The sequence below is a fragment of the Solanum dulcamara genome, chromosome 4 (genome assembly GCF_947179165.1).
Source record: "Solanum dulcamara chromosome 4, daSolDulc1.2, whole genome shotgun sequence".
In the NCBI taxonomy this organism is placed as follows: Eukaryota; Viridiplantae; Streptophyta; class Magnoliopsida; order Solanales; family Solanaceae; genus Solanum; species Solanum dulcamara.
Window position 1 is genome coordinate 3,863,347 of NC_077240.1, and position 18,328 is coordinate 3,881,674.

The window sequence follows — 18,328 nt, forward strand, 5'->3', positions numbered from 1 at the left end:
AAATTCAGTAAATTAAAATATCGTTTTTGCATAATAGAATTTCATTCTATCGTTAGAGAAACTAATCCATAAACATTAAATAACAGCGAGAAATTTAATTTTTTTTTAAAAAACGTACAAACAAATTGTAGGCTCAATATTTTTTTCCTGCCTTCATCTGTTTTAAAATTTTCTAATACATATAAATAACAAAAAGATGATATATGATAATGTTGGCTCCTGTCCGCACAAAAAAGTCACACTTCCAAAATTTTCATAAAATATTCATAATCTCCACCATCACACAAATTATTATACATCAATGTTTGTTTGTCATCATAAACAAGGTTAGTGGTAACAAATACAATTCCTCTAATATTCGTAGCATAAAAAAAATCTGCTCGAACTTCGAATCCTACCAACTCACGAACAACATCGTCACGTATTCATGCATCGCATTTTGGAGGTAACGCTTTCAATAGGATTTTTTTGTATCGGTCAAGATTCGAATTCGAGACCTCTAGTTAAAAATAGAGCAGTTTCACCACTGCACCACAAACCATGTTGGTGTATTCATGATAATTTACCACTATTATTTTTGTCTTGTGAAAATAAAGAGATTATTTTCGATAAATCTCCGCTCAAGTAATTCTACAAACGCACTGAACATATGTTAAAAAGTATTAAGGCTTCCATAATTATATTATATAACTATAGAATTTGATAGCGGAGATGTGAAAATATAAATAACAAGGAAGAACAACAATATTTAATGTGATTCAAATCAAAATGATCTTACGTCCACCAGAGAACAACCGCTTTTATATTAACAAAGAAAGGGGAGAGATCCCAATTACAACTAGAATATGAGAAGACAAGAGAGAAATGTTTTTGATGTGTATTTCAAATGAATCAAGAGCTACCTATTTATAGGAATAAATTCTAGCTCTTGATGTCATCCATGGCATCACATTTTGTCAAGATGTGAAAGTTTATCAAACTTTCACCTACCAAGTTGCTACATTAAAACTATCTAAAATCTTGTCGATTTTAACAAATCTCCACCTTGGTAAGATTCTCCATTTTCAACTTTCTTTCAGTAACTTTTGAATATGTCTTCAACCTCAACTCTTTCAATCTCCACCATGGTTTGCGTTCCGAGCATGCGTATGAACAACTCCGGCCAAAACTTCTAAGCTTACCGAGCAATTCCATTAGAAGAAACAAGAAGAATCAAACCTTTATTGAACACACTAGCTCCACCTAGCAGTTGTTCTCCCAGAGTTTGCATCAGTTGATGCATACTCTCGCCAAGTCTTTGTAGTGTGCAAACTTGGCAAGCGGAATTATCTTGGTCGGCATGTCTGCAGCGTTATCGTCCTTGATAACCTTTTCAATTTTGATAGCTCCTTCTTCAACGACATCTCGAATGAAATGAAATCTGACATCAATATGTTTGGTAATCTCATGAAATCTTTGGTTTTTAATCAAATGAATAACACTTTGACTATCACATCTTAGAGTTGATTCCAGCTGAACCAAACTCAATTCTGCCCCCAAACTTTTCAATCGGATAGCTTCTTTCACTGCCTCTGTTGCTGCCATATATTCTGCCTCTATTATTGACAAAATGACAATTGATTGTAAAGTCGAATTCCAACTAACGGCACTGCCAACGAGAGTAAAGATGTATTCAGTTGTGGACCTTCTTCTATCAAGATCCCCTGCATTATCAGAATTCACATAACCGAGAACTGAAATACCTTCACTTTTTTGAAAGGTTAGGCCAACATCAGAAGCTCATTTGAGATATCTCAATATTCAGTTGACAGCTTCTCAATGTCTTTTCCCTGGATTGGTCATGTACCTACTTATCACACTTACAGATTAAGCAATATCTGGACGTGTGCATACTATAGCATACATAATGCTACCAACTGCGCTAGCATAAGGAACTTTTGACATATGCTCCACCTCATCCCCAGACTAGAGCGTTTGTAACTCTGAAAGCTTAAAATGAGAAACTAACGGTATACTTACAGGCTTGCTCATCTGCATATTGAATCTCTCAAGAACCTTTCTGATGTACCTCTTCTAAGAAAGATGTACAACACCATCTTCTCTTGAAATCTCCATTCCAAGCATTTTCTTTGCAGCTCCCAAATCCTTCATGTCAAATTCCTTGCTCAACAGTTTCTTCAAAATATTTATCTCTATGATGTTGTTAGCAATAATAAGCATATCATCAACATACAATAGTAAATAAATTATAGAGTTACTAGACATTTTCTTGTGATACACACAGCGATCAAATGCACTCCTCAAGAATCCATGTGTAGTCATGAATGCATCAAACCTTTTGTACCACTATCTAAGGGGTTGCTTCAAACCATAAAAAGACTTCTTTAGTTGGCATACATGATCTTCTTTTTCCTCAACTAGAAAACCTTCAGGATGTTTCATATAGATTGTCTTTTCTAGATCACCGTGTAAGAAAGCAGTTTTAACATCAAGCTGTTGAATCTCCAAATCAAATTGTGCAACCAATGCTAGTAGATACAGAGCTACTACAAAAGAGATTAAAAAAGATAATGCTTAATTTTTCTCTCTATTTGGTTCTTAACCAAAAATTTTCATTCTTTAAATGCTTCAAAAGCATCACTTTTTGCCTTCAAGAAAGGCACCCAAACCTTTCGTGAAAAATCATCAGTGAATGTGAAAAGATACTTTTTTTCTCCCTTCGATGGAAGTTGAGAGGGACCCTATAAATTTGAATGGATGTAATCTAGCACTCCTCCCGTCTTGTGCTTGCCAGTGCTGAAACTGACCTTCTTCTACTTTCTTAGGATGCAATGCTCACAAAATTCAAGTGTGCTGATATTCTCACTGTTCAAAAGATTGTGTTTGCTCAACATCACCAGTCCTCATGCGCTCATATGGCCCAGTCTCATGTGCCATAATCTTGCCTTGTCATCATTTGATAACCGATGCACTGTAGATGCATTAACAGAGCCAATAATAGTGCTTCCTGCTAGTGTGTAGAGGCCATCCTCCACATTGGCCTTTAATATGACTAAAGAACCTTTAGCCACCTTCATTGTACCTCCCTCGCTCATGTACTTGTATCCTTGATTATCTAGAATACCCAGGGTTTTATCAAATTGTTCTTTAGATCAGGAACATGACGGACTTCTGTAATAGTCCTCACAATTTCATCATGGCAGCGAACCTGAATTGAACCAATGCCAACTATTTTACAAGTTGCATTATTGCCCATTACTACTGTCCTCCACTTTTTATCACAACTGCTAAACTAAACTCTTCGGAATGTCATATGTAGAGTACAATCAGAGTCTAACACCCATTTATTGTCATAGACTCCACTATTGCATGATGTTGTTAGTACATATTCATCAGCAGAATTATATACCTGCTCAAGAATGGATGCACTCGCCTTTTCTTTGGACTTTGAAATAGGACAATCTCATTCAAAGTGTTCCTTCTCGTGACAGTCCCAACACTCCAATTTTTTTTTTGTTCACACGAGATTTTGATTTGTGTTTTGATTTGCTCCTTTCCTGTTGGCTAGTACGACCTCTTACAAAGAGCCCACTAGCTTCATCATCTTTGTCTCCTTCAAAATGCCTCTGCACATTACTAGAGTTAAGTGTCTGCCGCACTTGCTCAAGAGTGATACGTGCCTTGCTATACATCATTGAATTCTCACTATCACGATATTTTGAGGTCAATGAAAATAGCAAAGCACATGCAAGCGTCTTCTCATCCTTCTTAATTCTGGCAATCTGTAAGTCTATCACAAGTTTATTGAATGTATCTAGATGATCTTGCAACAAAGTACCTGACTCCATCTTAAATATGTGAAGACGCCATTGTAATAGCATCCTTGTTGTAACCGATCGGGCCTGGTAAAGCCCTTCTGGCCTATCCCATAATTGTTTGCCCTTCTCCTCGGTACTTATACTCACTTCATAAAGCACGTTAGGTGCAAGGGATAGTTGGATTACATTTAATGCATCTCCTTCAATCTTTATCTTGTCGCAAACCGATGTGTTATTGGGGTACTTTCCGTCAATAGCGTGGATTGAACCTTTCCTCTGCAGTAACGCCATCATCTGGATTTTTTAGATATTGAAGTTGTTGCGCCCACTAAATCTATCAATTTCAAATTTTATAGAACTCATTTTTACTTGTTCTTGCTCATTTACTACAAAGTATTTGGAAATACAGAAAATCAAAGTAATTATTTTTTGATGTGGAAGTTTAGACTGTGTTGCAACCACAGAGCATACTCAGACAAAACCTTGGCTCTGATACCAATTGTAAGCGAAAACGTGAAAATATAAAGAACAAAGAAGAACAACAATATTTAACGTGGTTTGGATCAGAATGATCCTACATCCACCAGTGAATAACTATTTTTATATTAACAAAGAAAAAAGAGAAATTCCAAATACAACTAAGAGAATTGTTTTATCAATTCTCTACTCTATTGCCTTAGAATACGAGAAGGCAAGAGAGAAATGTTTTTGAGGTCTATTTCAAATGAATCAAGAGCTACTTATTTATTGGAATAAATTCTTGCTCTTGATGTTATCCATGACATCACATTTTGTCAAGATGTCAAAGTTTATCAAACTTTCACCTATCAAATTGCTATATTAAGACTATCTAGAATTTGTTCAATTTTAACAGTATTAGAACTCTAATTTTGGTTGATCAGCGCCTTTAATTTAATATAACCACCGGTAAGCAATTATCCAACCTCACCAGCAACTACCTCGACTTAGCCATACGAAATATATTATTCTTCTATAAGGACAACAACTCAGGGAATATTATATCCATTCAAAGGGGGGAAATGTCAAAAGGCTCTTTCAATTTTAGTATTACTCATCTTTTCACTTCACACCTTTTATATTTTGGATTTTTATATAAATATCGGTGATTCACCGTTTAATTTTCCTAATAAAAATCCTTGAATTATATATTAATTATACATGTATTATATATGAGATGAATATTTTTAGTTTAAACGTTGTATGAATAATGACTATTTAAATTAATTCTTTTTAATCAAATTTATCACCGTTCAAATTTCAGAAGTTTACCAATTTCCGTCTATGACTTAGACATCATTCCATCTGTCCAAAATTAGTTGTCATGTTTCATCTCTTGAGAGTCGAACAATAAAAAATTTAATCGATATTTTAAAATATATTTTTAAATCTAATTGATATGGAAAAACTTGCATAGTTTTTAATTACAAAAATTGTATAGTTTTTGAATAATATATAAATTTTAGTTGTAAAATATTGAGGTAATTTAATTTAATTTAGATTAAAAAAATTAATCAAATTAATGTTTGAAAAATAAATCTAACAACTAATATAAAACGGAGAGATCCTACCGACTAAAACTAACCTCAATTGAAGAATCGAAGTAAAAATTAGTGGACAAATTTATAATGTATGGAAATGTTTTGAAGGGAAATTTGATCATTTTACTCGAAGGTCCTTTCTCGGTGGCGCCGAGTGTCCCCCTGATTTTTGTCATTTTATTAAAAAAAAAAAACTATCTTGATTTGATTGCCTTCTTATCTCTTAATACTGTATATTAGGGTTGCGTCTAACATTATTAGACTTGATAGTAATATCATTTTATCAGATTTTCACATTTTAGTTTACCTGGAGTCTTTTTCAAATAAATAAAATAAAAATGGTTGAAGGGATATTATCCTCATCTAACTAATTAACTTTACAACTATACTCTAGTTCTTTTTTAAAAAATTATTACAATATAACCATCAAGTCAAAGAAAATAGAAAATATTACACAAATATTTATTTTTTTACCCAAAATGATCTAATTACAATACATGCGACCATTTTAATTGAGTTTGTTTTTGCTGGTTGTATATTTTCGTAAGAAGCCCAACAAATAAGCATATCTTGTGCCTAACAATGTCATTATATTTTAAAGCGATTGAAGATGTACTATAATTAATCCTCTAAAAAAAGAAAAAAGAATGATCACAAATGAAAAAGAACTTCATTTATTTAATTTTTCTTTTGTTGAAAGTATTGAAACAGAGAACAAAGTTGACTAAAGAAGTCCCTTTTCAAACTTACTGGAGCTCGGGGCTTCCCTTCGAGAAAAAAAAGTACGTTATAAAATTCTATCAATTTTGTTAAAATAAATAAGTAAAATAAAATATTTATTTTTAATATATGGACAAAATAAAAAGAAATGGAGGAAAGAGGTGGAGCAAGTCATTTTGAATACTTCTATCACCTCTTTTTATGTTTTTTACTAATATTGAGTAGAATCTTTTAGACATAAAGTGTTTGGCTGTCACAATTTATTAAAATTTAATGATTTGTCGCTTCAATTCCTAAAAAGTCTGGCAAAACAACAACCAATTCGTACGAGAAAAAAACTTGTTAGAAAAAAAAATATGAATATATAATTGCTTTCATTCTTTTAAAAGTCTACTTAACATACAAAACTTGGCTATTGTTTAGCCACAAATATATTTGAAAAAAAATTGGAAAAATTTTGAAATTTAATGTTTGATCGTATAATTTTCTATTACTTAATAAATATATTTGTCAAACACCCCGAGTTTTTCAGTTTTAGATAAGAATTTGGGCCAAATTCTAGTAGTTGGGAATTTTGAAAATTTTAAAAATTACCCAAAACTTTATATTTTATAAAAACACTCATCATCTATTAATCCTAATTAATATCTATCTACAATCAACTCCATTAAAAAGAACAACTTATTTTAATGGGTTATAATGTTGAAAAAAAGCATAATAACAGAGAAATCAAAAAAAATAAAAACAACACAAGATATAATGTAGAAAGTTAATGCGGGAAAAATCATGAACCACTCAAAAAATTATTCACTATATGAAAATTATTACATCATATAATAAACAATATTTTTTTTACACACCCCAATTTTTAAAATACTATTTTTAAGAAGATATTTAAGAGAAATATATTTAAAACTCTCCTCTAGTATACAAAAAATTAATTTTTTGGTAATTTTTTAAACTAAGGAGCTAAGCTCCTTATATAAGGCAAAAAAGCAACAACCCGGTTTTCATTTTCCGATGTGGGATAAATTGATTCAACTTTTCTTTGGCCTTTCTTCTTTTCAAAACCAACGTCAACATATAATTTATCCTGAATCAATGACAAGTTTGAGTATGCAATTATTGTACTGCTCTTGTCCATATTGTTGTTTTTGTTGTTATTGATTGTCATTAATTACATTATAATGTTATTTTTTAACGGAACATATTCATTATAAAATGATAATACAAACTTATGAGTAATTTTAATATTTTTTTTAGAACTTATGATATAAATTATTTTTCTTAAAAAAGTCAAATTATTTCTCTCAAAATCTATGATCAAACACATGATAAACTTCACTCAAAAATAATTTAACAAAAATATTTAAAAATTTATGATCAAACGTTAGTTTAATATTATTTGCTAGACTTGGAAATTTTTTTTAAAAATAGTAACATGGCCATTATAATTGATATCGTTGAATTCACTATCGTAGAACTTAACAAGTTATATTTGTTCAATAATATATTTCGATTCCGCCACACTAAAAGAAATATCATTTTAAGAAGTATAGTAATTATTGCTTTAGATTCTAAATTACAGGGTGGTAATATGAGAAAAGAAAGTCATAGTGGAGTTGCTATTTGACGTTATTTTACCTTATTTTACTTCACCAAAAAGGATTTAAAAAGTCTAAAGAGGACGGTGGTCACTGGTCACGAATCACCGTTTACCAACTCTTGCCATGATTGTTTTGTTATTCTAATCAAAATTTTAGTGACTTTAAAGTTTTCTTTTTCACCAATAAAAAGAAAACGTTTTTTCACCAACCACTGACCAAGCACTTGCATTGTGTTAATTCAAAATACGTTAATTTAAGATTTTAAGGAGATGAGTATACCGTGACTGACCACATTGAAGTTGTCTAAGCTTCTTACTGAGCTTCTTACATCTAAGCTCAGTATAGAGAAGAAGATGAAGATTGAGAGAAGTTAGAGTAGAGAGAGTAGAGCGAGTAGAGAGAGTAGAGAGAGGAAGATATTTTCATTATTGGGGCTTCTGTGAAAGAATGCCCTAATCCTTATTGCTTTGATTACATATACATGTCTATATATACACAGTTACTTAGACTAACAAACTAACTAATTGGTAGTTAGTTTGTTTAATCAAGACAGATGGAATTGACCATAATACCCCTACTTCTAACTAATTTCCTAACTAGTCTTTACATCTCAACACTCCCCTTCAAGCTAGGAGGTGCAAAGATGTTCAAAGCTCCTAGCTTGGACAAAAGATGCTCATGCTGAACCCTTGACAGCCCTTTAGTTAACAAATCTGCAGGTTGTTCTTGAGTTGGTAAGTAACTTACCTTTATCAGGCCTTGCTGCAGTTTTTCTCTGATAAAATGGCAATCTATCTCTATGTGCTTTGTTCTTTCGTGATATACTGGATTTGCTGCAATCTGAATTGCAGCTTTGCTATCACTATACATTTGAACAGGCAGCTCAACATCTGCATCCACTTCTTTCAACATACCCAGCAGCCATACAAGTTCTGATACAGTCGAGGCCATACTTCTATATTCAGCTTCAGCTGAGCTCCTTGATACTGTGGTTTGTTTCTTTGCCTTCCATGAGACCAGAGACTTTCCCATCTTGATCATGAACCCTGTGACTGACTTCCTGGTTAGTGGGCAAGCAGCCCAATCTGCATCACAAAATGCAGTGACCTGCCTATCTGACTGACTGGACAATAATATACCTTGTCCAGGTTGTTTCTTCAAGTATTTGACAATCCTTAGTGCAGCCTCCATATGTGACCTTTTTGGTTGATTTAGAAACTGACTCAGTGTCTGAGTACTGAAGGAGATGTCTGGCCTTGTCATATTGAGGTACAGTAGCTTACCTATAAGTTTCTGATATGCAGCTTGATCTACCAAAGTATCTTCTGATTCTTCCAGCTTCTTGTTCACATGATCATCATACTGCCTTGATGTGAGCTTGATGTTGGTGTCTATGGGAGTTCCTGCTGGTTTGGCTGCAGATAGTCCTACCTCAGATATAAGTTCAAGGGTATACTTCCTTTGATGCATGAGTACACCTTCTGTGGTTCTTGCAAACTCAATTCCTAGGAAGTATTTGAGCTCCCCCAAGTCTTTCATTTTGAAGGCTCTTTGTAGAGCCTGCTTTGTGTCTTCTATCAGTTTAAGGCTGCTACCAGTTATTAACATGTCATCTACATATACAAGGACAATTACAATACCTTCTGCTGACTTGTTAATGAACAAGGAGTAATCATATTGACTTTGTTTGAACTCAAGAGAGGTTAGAGCTTCAGTGAGTTTGTGATTCTACTGCCTTGGAGCCTGCTTGAGCCCATAGAGGGACTTTGTTAGTCTACACACCTTCTCCCCTTGACTGACAAATCCCTGAGGAAGCTGCATATATATTTCATCCTCAAGGTCCCCATGGAGGAAGGCATTGAAGACATCCATTTGATGGATGTGCCAATTCTTAGAGACAACAATAGAGAGAATGGCTCTGACAGTGACCATTTTCACAACAGGAGAGAAGGTCTCCTTGTAATCAATTCCTTCCTGTTGGCTGTAACCTTTTGCAACTAACCTTGCTTTGAACCTCTCTATTTCTCCTGTGGATTTGTACTTGACCTTGTATATCCATCTACAGCCAATAGGTCTTTTTCCTGCAGGTAATGAAGTGATCTCCCAGGTGTTGTTGCTTTCTAAGGCCTGGATCTCAGCCTGCATAGCTTCAACCCATCTGGGATCTTTGATTGCTTCAGCATAGCTTGTGGGTTCTATCACAGAGGATGTAGCTACAATAAAACACTGATGAGATAGTGAAAGATGTGAATAGGCTACATAGTTGGACAGGGGATATTGGACATCCTGTTTGGCAGTCAGAGAAACAAAATCTTTCAGCCAAATGGGAGGCTGTTTGGATCTGACAGATCTTCTAGTGATAGTTGGTTCAGCTACCTCAGAGCCACTTGCATCAGTGGGTGGTTGTGTAGGCACCCAGTGTTGCTCATCACCTCTTGGATGCACACATGTATCCTCTGCTGATAGAACAGGTGGAGCAGTACCTGAAACTATGAATGGAGGCATTTGATGGGGTTGTGGAGCTATATTACCTAGACTTTGTAGGTTGTCCACAAACAACTGTGGAGATGTAGAATTATCATTCTTGGAGAATGGAAATATGTCTTCTCTAAATTGAACATCCCTGCTGACAAAAAATGAGCTATTGTGTAAATCAAACAAAATATAGCCTTTTTGTACTTCAGAATATCCCATGTGAACTGCTGATTTTGATCTGGGCATAAACTTGTCATGTTCAGTGAGGTTCTTGGCTAGAGCTAGACAACCAAGTGTTCTCAAATGAGATAAACCTGGTTTTCTACCATACAACCTTTCATAGGGAGTGTGAAACTCAAGCACAGTACTAGGAGTTCTGTTTATTAGATAAGCAGCAGCCAGCACACAGTGACCCCAAAATTTGATAGGTATTTTAGCTTGAAATCTGAGGGCTCTGGTTACTTCTAGTAGGTGTCTATATTTCCTCTCAGCCACACCATTTTGTTGAGGAGTGTATGGACATGACCTTTGATGTATAATGCCCAGTGATTTAAACATACTATCACATACTGAGTTAACAAACTCAGTACCATTATCAGATCTTAGAACTTTAACCACCTTCCCAAACTGATTCTTAGTATACTTTAGAAAGAGGTTAAGAGACACACACACATCTGACTTGTGCTTAAGTAAGAATAGCCAAGTCATTCTTGAAAAATCATCAACAATTGTAAGGAAATACTTGTTACCATCAAAGGTAGGTGTATTATAAGGACCCCAAAGATCAACATGAATCAACTCAAAACAGCTACTGCTTTTGATGATGCTGGAAGAAAATACAGGTCTAGTTTGCTTGGCAAATGGACACACTAAGCACTCAGACACCTTACACATACTAACTTTATTCATATTGAATATCTTGGCAAGTACAGCTGAAGATACATGTCCTAGCCTTTTATGCCATAGCTCCATATTGGATTCCTTGCTTATTGACTGACCAGCATCTACAGAGTTGGCAGAAACTTGAGTCTTACTTGCAATATCTTGATTTAATTAGCTCCATAGCAGATATAAGCCACCCTCTTCTCTACCAACTTCCTTCACCTTCCCAGTGTAGAGCTCCTGGAAAACACAGAAATCAGGGAAGAAAGAGACTGAACACCCTAACTCCTTGGTTATTTTGCTAACAGACATTAAGTTGTACTTGAATCCCGGAACATGGAACACATTAGTGATCAGACTTCTAGATGGTAGACTACAAGATCCAATGTGAGTTACTTGAGTTGTATCACCATTTGGTAAACACACATCCTTCGAAGAGTCAAGTTTAAGTACAGACTCTTTTAGCAGCATCTCCATCTTAGACACCATATGGTTTGTTGCACCTGTATCCACAATCCACACATCACTATTTTCAGTTACAAACAAGGCCTTACCTGCATTATTTGCCTTATTGCAATCAGGTACATTGGCTCTTGATCCTGACTGTTGATTCATCATCATAAGAATCTGCTCATACTGATCTTTTGTGAATGTACACCCCTGCAGTAGTTGCTTGACCTCTTTCTGAGCTGTCTTGTTAGAGGTAGATGCTGATAGTTTGTTTTCATTGTGCTGTCCTGTGCTGTTTCTATCCCATATTGCTTCACTATTCACATTTGTGTTCAAACCATAAGAAAAACTAGCCTGACCTGACTGCTGTAGTTGGTTAGTGTCTGCATGAACCATGTTTGCACTCTGAACCTTCCTTTTGGACTTGAAATCTGGGGGGTATCCCACCACCTTATAGCAGGACTCTTTTGTGTGGCCTCTACACTTACAGAACTCACAGATTAAGAATGTATTTTTCTTAAACCTGTTATTAACACCTGAACCATTTCCAACTCTAGAGTATATGGCTATTGAATCAGAATTTGATGAATAAAGCCCCAAATTGTTGATGCCTGTCACCACAGCCTTCTGACTTTCATCTCCTACTATCATAGCATATGCTTGATTGATAGTAGGTAAAGGATCTATCATGAGAATCTGACTCCTAGCTTGATGATATGTGTCGTTCAACCCCATTAGAAACTGATACAACTTTTGTCTATTCATGTGGACTAGAAATCCTCTGGATTTCTCACAATTACAACATGGTGAAGGCACTAACACTTCAAACTCATCCCACAGTGCCTTCAGCCTCGTATAATATGTTGAAACAGACGTTGTTCCTTGTTGTAAAGTAGCTATTTCTTTGTGTAAACTGTAGGTTCTAGATCCATCAACCCTGTCAAACCTCTCTTGCAAGTCAGACCACACACTTGAAGCATTTGACGCAAATGCAATTCCACTAAGTAGGCTCTTTGTTACTGAGTTCATAAGCCATGATAACACAATCGCATTTACCCTTTCCCATTGGCCCCATAACTCTTCACTATACATTTCTTTTCTGCATGTACCATCCACAAGACCTAACTTGTTTCTTCCTAGCAAGGCTAGTTTTATTGATCGATTCCACAAGGTATAGTTTTCAATGCCTTGCAACTGGAACGATATGATACTGACACCACTTACATCCGTGGGACTAAGGAATAATGGATGATTATAGTCAATACTTTGTCCATTATTACCTGCCGAGTTTGATGAACCTGATGCAGCCACTCGTTGAGCTGAATCTGTGGCTTCGCCTGTCATCCTTTTGTCCTTTTAGCTCTTTGTTGCGGAAATTAGTTTGAGCTTCGATGAAGCTTCAATGAAGCTCAGATCTGTAAAAAAAAACTTAGCTAGAACCTTGATTTTTCGATTGAATCCTTGACTCTGATTTTTCCGAGTCTTTGACTCAACTTTCTGAACTCAACTTTCTGAGCTTCTTACTGCGATCGAGCTCTGATACCATGAAGTTGTCTAAGCTTCTTACTGAGCTTCTTACATCTAAGCTCAGTATAGAGAAGAAGATGAAGATTGAGAGAAGTTAGAGTAGAGAGAGTAGAGCGAGTAGAGAGAGGAAGATATTTTCATTATTGGGGCTTCTGTGAAAGAATGCCCTAATCCTTATTGCTTTGATTACATATACATGTCTATATATACACAGTTACTTAGACTAACAAACTAACTAATTGGTAGTTAGTTTGTTTAAGCAAGACAGATGGAATTGACCATAATACCCCTACTTCTAACTAATTTCCTAACTAGTCTTTACATCTCAACACACACGAAGAGACTTTTCCATCCGTATATGTTCTTTACTTAATTAATGCCAAGGTGTGTACCAAAAAGAAGAATAACATATTGCGAAAAAAAAGAAAAATTAAAGGGCCACAAATGTTATCGTGTTACGCACAATTGATTGCATCTTATGATATGTTACCATTTCTAACCAAATTCAGGTCCCCCTTCAAGCGAATCTTCTTCTTCTTTTTTTAAAGAAAATTATAATAAAATATATAAAAAAAATATTTAATATGTTTGTTTACCTAATATTGTCATATTATTTATTCGTTTGAAAACGAATAAAATATTTTTATGTTTTTATAAAATATATTTTAAACCTCCAAATATTATGGAGCTACAAAACGAATTTGATTCCTTTCCATTTTTCCACATTCCTATTTATATAATCATACAATGGTCTTAATCATGGTTAGGAAAAAAAGATACTCTCTCTAACTTCCTTATGAAATCATAATCTAAATATAATAGTATATTTTTAGAGAAATGATAAACACCCTATAGTATAAATCTTATACCAAGATAATTACATACAACAATATAGAAGGTATATATGTAGCTAATTTTGTTACACAAACAGAAACCGAAATGAAGTTCTGAACTAACATAGGATAAACTAAAACATATAAATTTATCAACCATCAAAATCAATATTCGTTGAATTTTTTAGGCAAGTAATTAATTATATTTGGAAATGAATACCTCTTTTTTAAAAAGAGTAATCTCCTTTTTTTTAATCTGTTTAAAAAAATGACTATTTTTTTTTTGTAAAACTTTAATTTCAATTTTTCACGTGATATATTTAAGACTATTTTGTTACATTTAACATAAATTTAATTTTAGATCACAAGATGAAAAAGCCATTTTTATTTTCTTAAACTTTTGTGAAGTCAAAATAAGTTAGGACATGTGTCAAAAATCTAAATAGGTAATCATGACGTCATCAGACGTATTACGTGTTCCAGTGGTTGAGACTTCGTTGCAACAACTTTGCGTGGGTCCCACATGTGAGCTCATTTACGTTTTCTCTTAAATAAAATAAAAAACACATCAAGAAGGAATCTCACCAACTTTTTTGCTAGTTGGTGGGGCCAATCTGTTCATGCAAGCTTTACCTGGTGAACCAAATTCATTATATAATATTTCCATTCCCTTCCTTTCAAAATCACTAACTAAAAGAAGGGAAAAAAAAAACAAAGAGGAAAGGGAAAGAAAGTTTAATTCAAGAAAATAACATGGCTGAAAATGGTGTAGCACAGGAAAATCAAGTCTCTAAACACCAAGAGGTTGGCCATAAGAGTCTTTTGCAAAGTGATGCTCTTTATCAGGTAAATCAAATTTCCTAATACGATATAAAGACGGATTCAAAATTTTAAACAGTATAAAATAGATGATGTTTCAACATCCTATCCTTATTCGTTGTGATCACCCAAGGTGATCAAATGCAATTCTCTTCAATATAGTAAATTTGAACGAGCTAAAATTTAAATTTTGAATCTGCTTGTGACATCATCTGAAGTTATTTGTGGCTGATGATCATGTTACAGTACATACTTGAGACGAGCGTATACCCAAGAGAGCCAGAACCCATGAAAGAGCTTAGAGAATTGACTGCTAAGCATCCATGGTGAGTTTATTAATTAATTGTATGTCATATATAGTACCTCTAACTAAAAGATTAATTGCTAAAGAAAGATCATTACAGTTTTAAATTTTTTCCTTTTTAACTAAATAAGTAATATGGATACATTTGTTGGAAACAGGAATCTTATGACAACTTCTGCTGATGAGGGACAATTCTTGAACATGTTGTTGAAATTGATCAATGCTAAAAACACCATGGAGATTGGTGTTTACACTGGCTATTCTCTTCTTGCAACTGCTCTTGCTATTCCAGATGATGGAAAGGTAATATTACTATATGGATAAGTAACACATGCATTTTAATCCGTCACTAATAGATTTTTTGATAATTCATTGCTTATATTATTTAGCTACAAATGTTAATGTTTAACTATAAATTTGTTCATCGCTAATTTCTAAATTTTTTTCAATAATAATATTAAATAAACTTATATATAGATGCACCTAATCTTAGCCCAAAGGCCCAAAAAAACAAAAAAGAAAAAGAAAAAAAAACAGAAAATCTGTACCAAGAAGAAAACTAGGATATGTGGATTGACTTTAGGCACAAAACCCATTCAACTTTTGGAAATTTCACTTTAATTTCATCTTTATAATAAGGGGAATATTTAACTCAAATAAGTGTTGCATTAAACTCAAATTACTGAATTTGTCTAATTAAACGCTAGTAATTAATCAGTGGTCACTTCAATTTGAACAAGTAACATTAAACAAATAATGTAATTCCAACATTTATAGAATTTTATAAAGAAATTAGTCGTGCACGCCACTTTAGCGGTCGTGACCAAAATACTAATTAATAAAACATGTGTATTTGCTTTTGCAGATATTAGCAATGGATATTAACAAGGAAAATTACGAAGAAATTGGTTTGCCTATAATCCAAAAGGCTGGCGTGGCTCACAAGATTGATTTTAGAGAGGGGCCTGCTTTGCCTGTTCTTGATCTATTAGTTGAAGACGTACGTTATCATATTTACCTTAACGATAAAAAAAAAATTAATTAATTAACTTAAACTAATATTATTATTTTTCATTTTTTGGCAGAAAAATAATCATGGGACGTATGATTTCATTTTTGTGGATGCTGACAAAGACAACTACATCAACTACCACAAGAGAATAATAGAATTAGTGAAAGTTGGTGGTTTGATCGGGTACGACAACACCCTATGGAATGGTTCAGTGGTCGCTCCACCTGATGCTCCAATGAGGAAATATGTTAGGTATTATAGGGACTTTGTATTGGAACTTAACAAAGCTTTAGCAGCTGATCAAAGGATTGAGATTTGTATGCTTCCTGTTGGTGATGGAATTACCCTGTGCCGCCGTATCACTTGATTATTATTTTTCTTTTTTCCTCTTTTTAGTTTCGTTTTGTGAATTCATATTTGCATCTCATTAATATCTCCATTACTAATATTTTCTATATTTGTATTTTGAATATTGTATTTCTTGAATGATATTTGTTTATCTTAAATAGATATAAATTTGAAGTCCCTTTTTCGATCAAGTGAAATTTATGTTGTATAAGGTTTCTTAAAAGAAATAAGTACTATTTTTGTACTTTAAAGTTCCGTAATATCTCGAATAAGTTACATACTCAAAAGATAATAATTTAAATGATATTTTAGCAATCATTATCCATTGCAATAAAAACTAAAGTCATAAAGGATATTGGAGAGGAGCCGCTTCCACTATTTTTCCTGCTCGCAGTACATATTACTTTAAAATAGTTTCTTGATTGGACAGTTGGATCAACAAAACCTTCAGCCATTAATATAACACCAACATTATCCCCTATTTGTCTTTTCAAATGAATTGGTTTAATTTTCATTCTTTAGAAATCAAACAAGAACTAGTGGTAGTCTCCGGAGCCCAGATTCCATCCGTCAAGGCCCAAATGTACGCGGGGAATTTTCGCATATAACCATTCAAATATATCTTAATTATGCTCTATAGCTATAGTTTGCTACTTACAATTCGTAACTATAGTTATAGCAACGTTTGTATAATTCGCGCATCATTTGTATATGTTTGTATAATTCGCTATACAATTCACATTTTTTGTATAACGTTTGTATATTTCACCATACAATTTATACAATTTATGCTTAACGTTTGTATAATTCGCTATACAATTTGTAGTATTTGTATATTTCGCTATATAATTCGATTCGCGTGCAGCGTTTGTATAAATCGCGCGAATTATACAAAACTCAAACTGTAATTACAGCTAAATGTTTACCACGAGCCATAATTAATTAAAACTATAGCTATATTAGCTAATTGACTTATATATATTTGCTTATCCGTATAATTTTTTGATGCTTTTAACTGAGCCCAACTAATCTCTATCTCATCTGTTTCTTCATCAATCACCGGGTAAGGTATTCTCAACTCCTTACATTTGGGCCTAGGCCCAATTTTAGTTATTGGCTAAAGCGCTGGTCTTCTCTAGTTATTAATAATAGAAAAAATAACTAAATACACATCTTATTTTATCATAATCTCTAAAATTTCCTACTCTTTAAAAAAAATAATCAAAAATCCTCTTTCAAATAAATCACTCCCCTCTCGCTGCTACATCCTTATCCCCTCTCGGATACATCCCTCCCTTATATATCCGGATGTCATATCCCTTCTCTAATATATCTCCATCCCCTCTCTATTACATCCCTCCCCTATGTATTTGGATTTCTGCTGATGTATACGGAAGTCCAGTGATGCATGTGAAATTCATAAATTTTAAAAAGCCTTTTTTAATTTGAAAAAGAGCAGAGAAATAATGTGATTAGTTCTTAATACTATGTGACTTATATAAATTACAAATAGGCCTTTGATACAAAATGGAAATCATTTATATATGATTCTGGTCATATATTTGCACGGATTGTCCCTTTTAGGACCATTTTTTAGTAAATGCTTACTTCTGTATTTCTCTTGCAATTTATGAATCATTAGTCTAAAGATTTTTCTTTAACAAAATAAAAATCTTATGAAAACATGTTAAATCACGATGTCAAATTTTATAATTTAGACAATTTAATATTTTATTAATTTCAGAAATAACATATAATCAGATTTAAGAATACAGACAAAATCTAAATAATAATCTAAAACGAGACATTTGGCTAAATCAACGGTTGAATCAACACATATATCCACCAATGAAAACATAACAGAAGTAAAATAAAAATAGAAGCCGCACATAAATTAATAAATCTCGAATTAATTAATACCGTTCAATGTAAATAGATGGTCAAACATTAGCTACCTTGTAGAAAGAAAAAATG

At 33.5% G+C, this 18,328-nt stretch overlaps 1 protein-coding gene and 1 pseudogene across 1 annotated transcript; one reads left to right on the forward strand and one right to left on the reverse strand.

Annotated features, from left to right (window-relative positions):
* Positions 1-1,269: 1,269 nt before the first annotated feature.
* On the reverse strand, positions 1,270-4,181 carry LOC129887984 (uncharacterized; annotated as a pseudogene).
* A 10,360-nt stretch (positions 4,182-14,541) lies between these two features.
* Positions 14,542-16,534, forward strand: LOC129885569 (caffeoyl-CoA O-methyltransferase 6). Its single transcript, XM_055959893.1, has 5 exons — positions 14,542-14,717; positions 14,937-15,016; positions 15,153-15,297; positions 15,860-15,994; positions 16,080-16,534. Exons 1-5 carry the CDS (start codon positions 14,625-14,627, stop codon positions 16,371-16,373), a joined length of 747 nt encoding a protein of 248 aa, XP_055815868.1. The 5' UTR covers positions 14,542-14,624; the 3' UTR covers positions 16,374-16,534.
* The last annotated feature ends 1,794 nt before the right edge of the window (positions 16,535-18,328 follow it).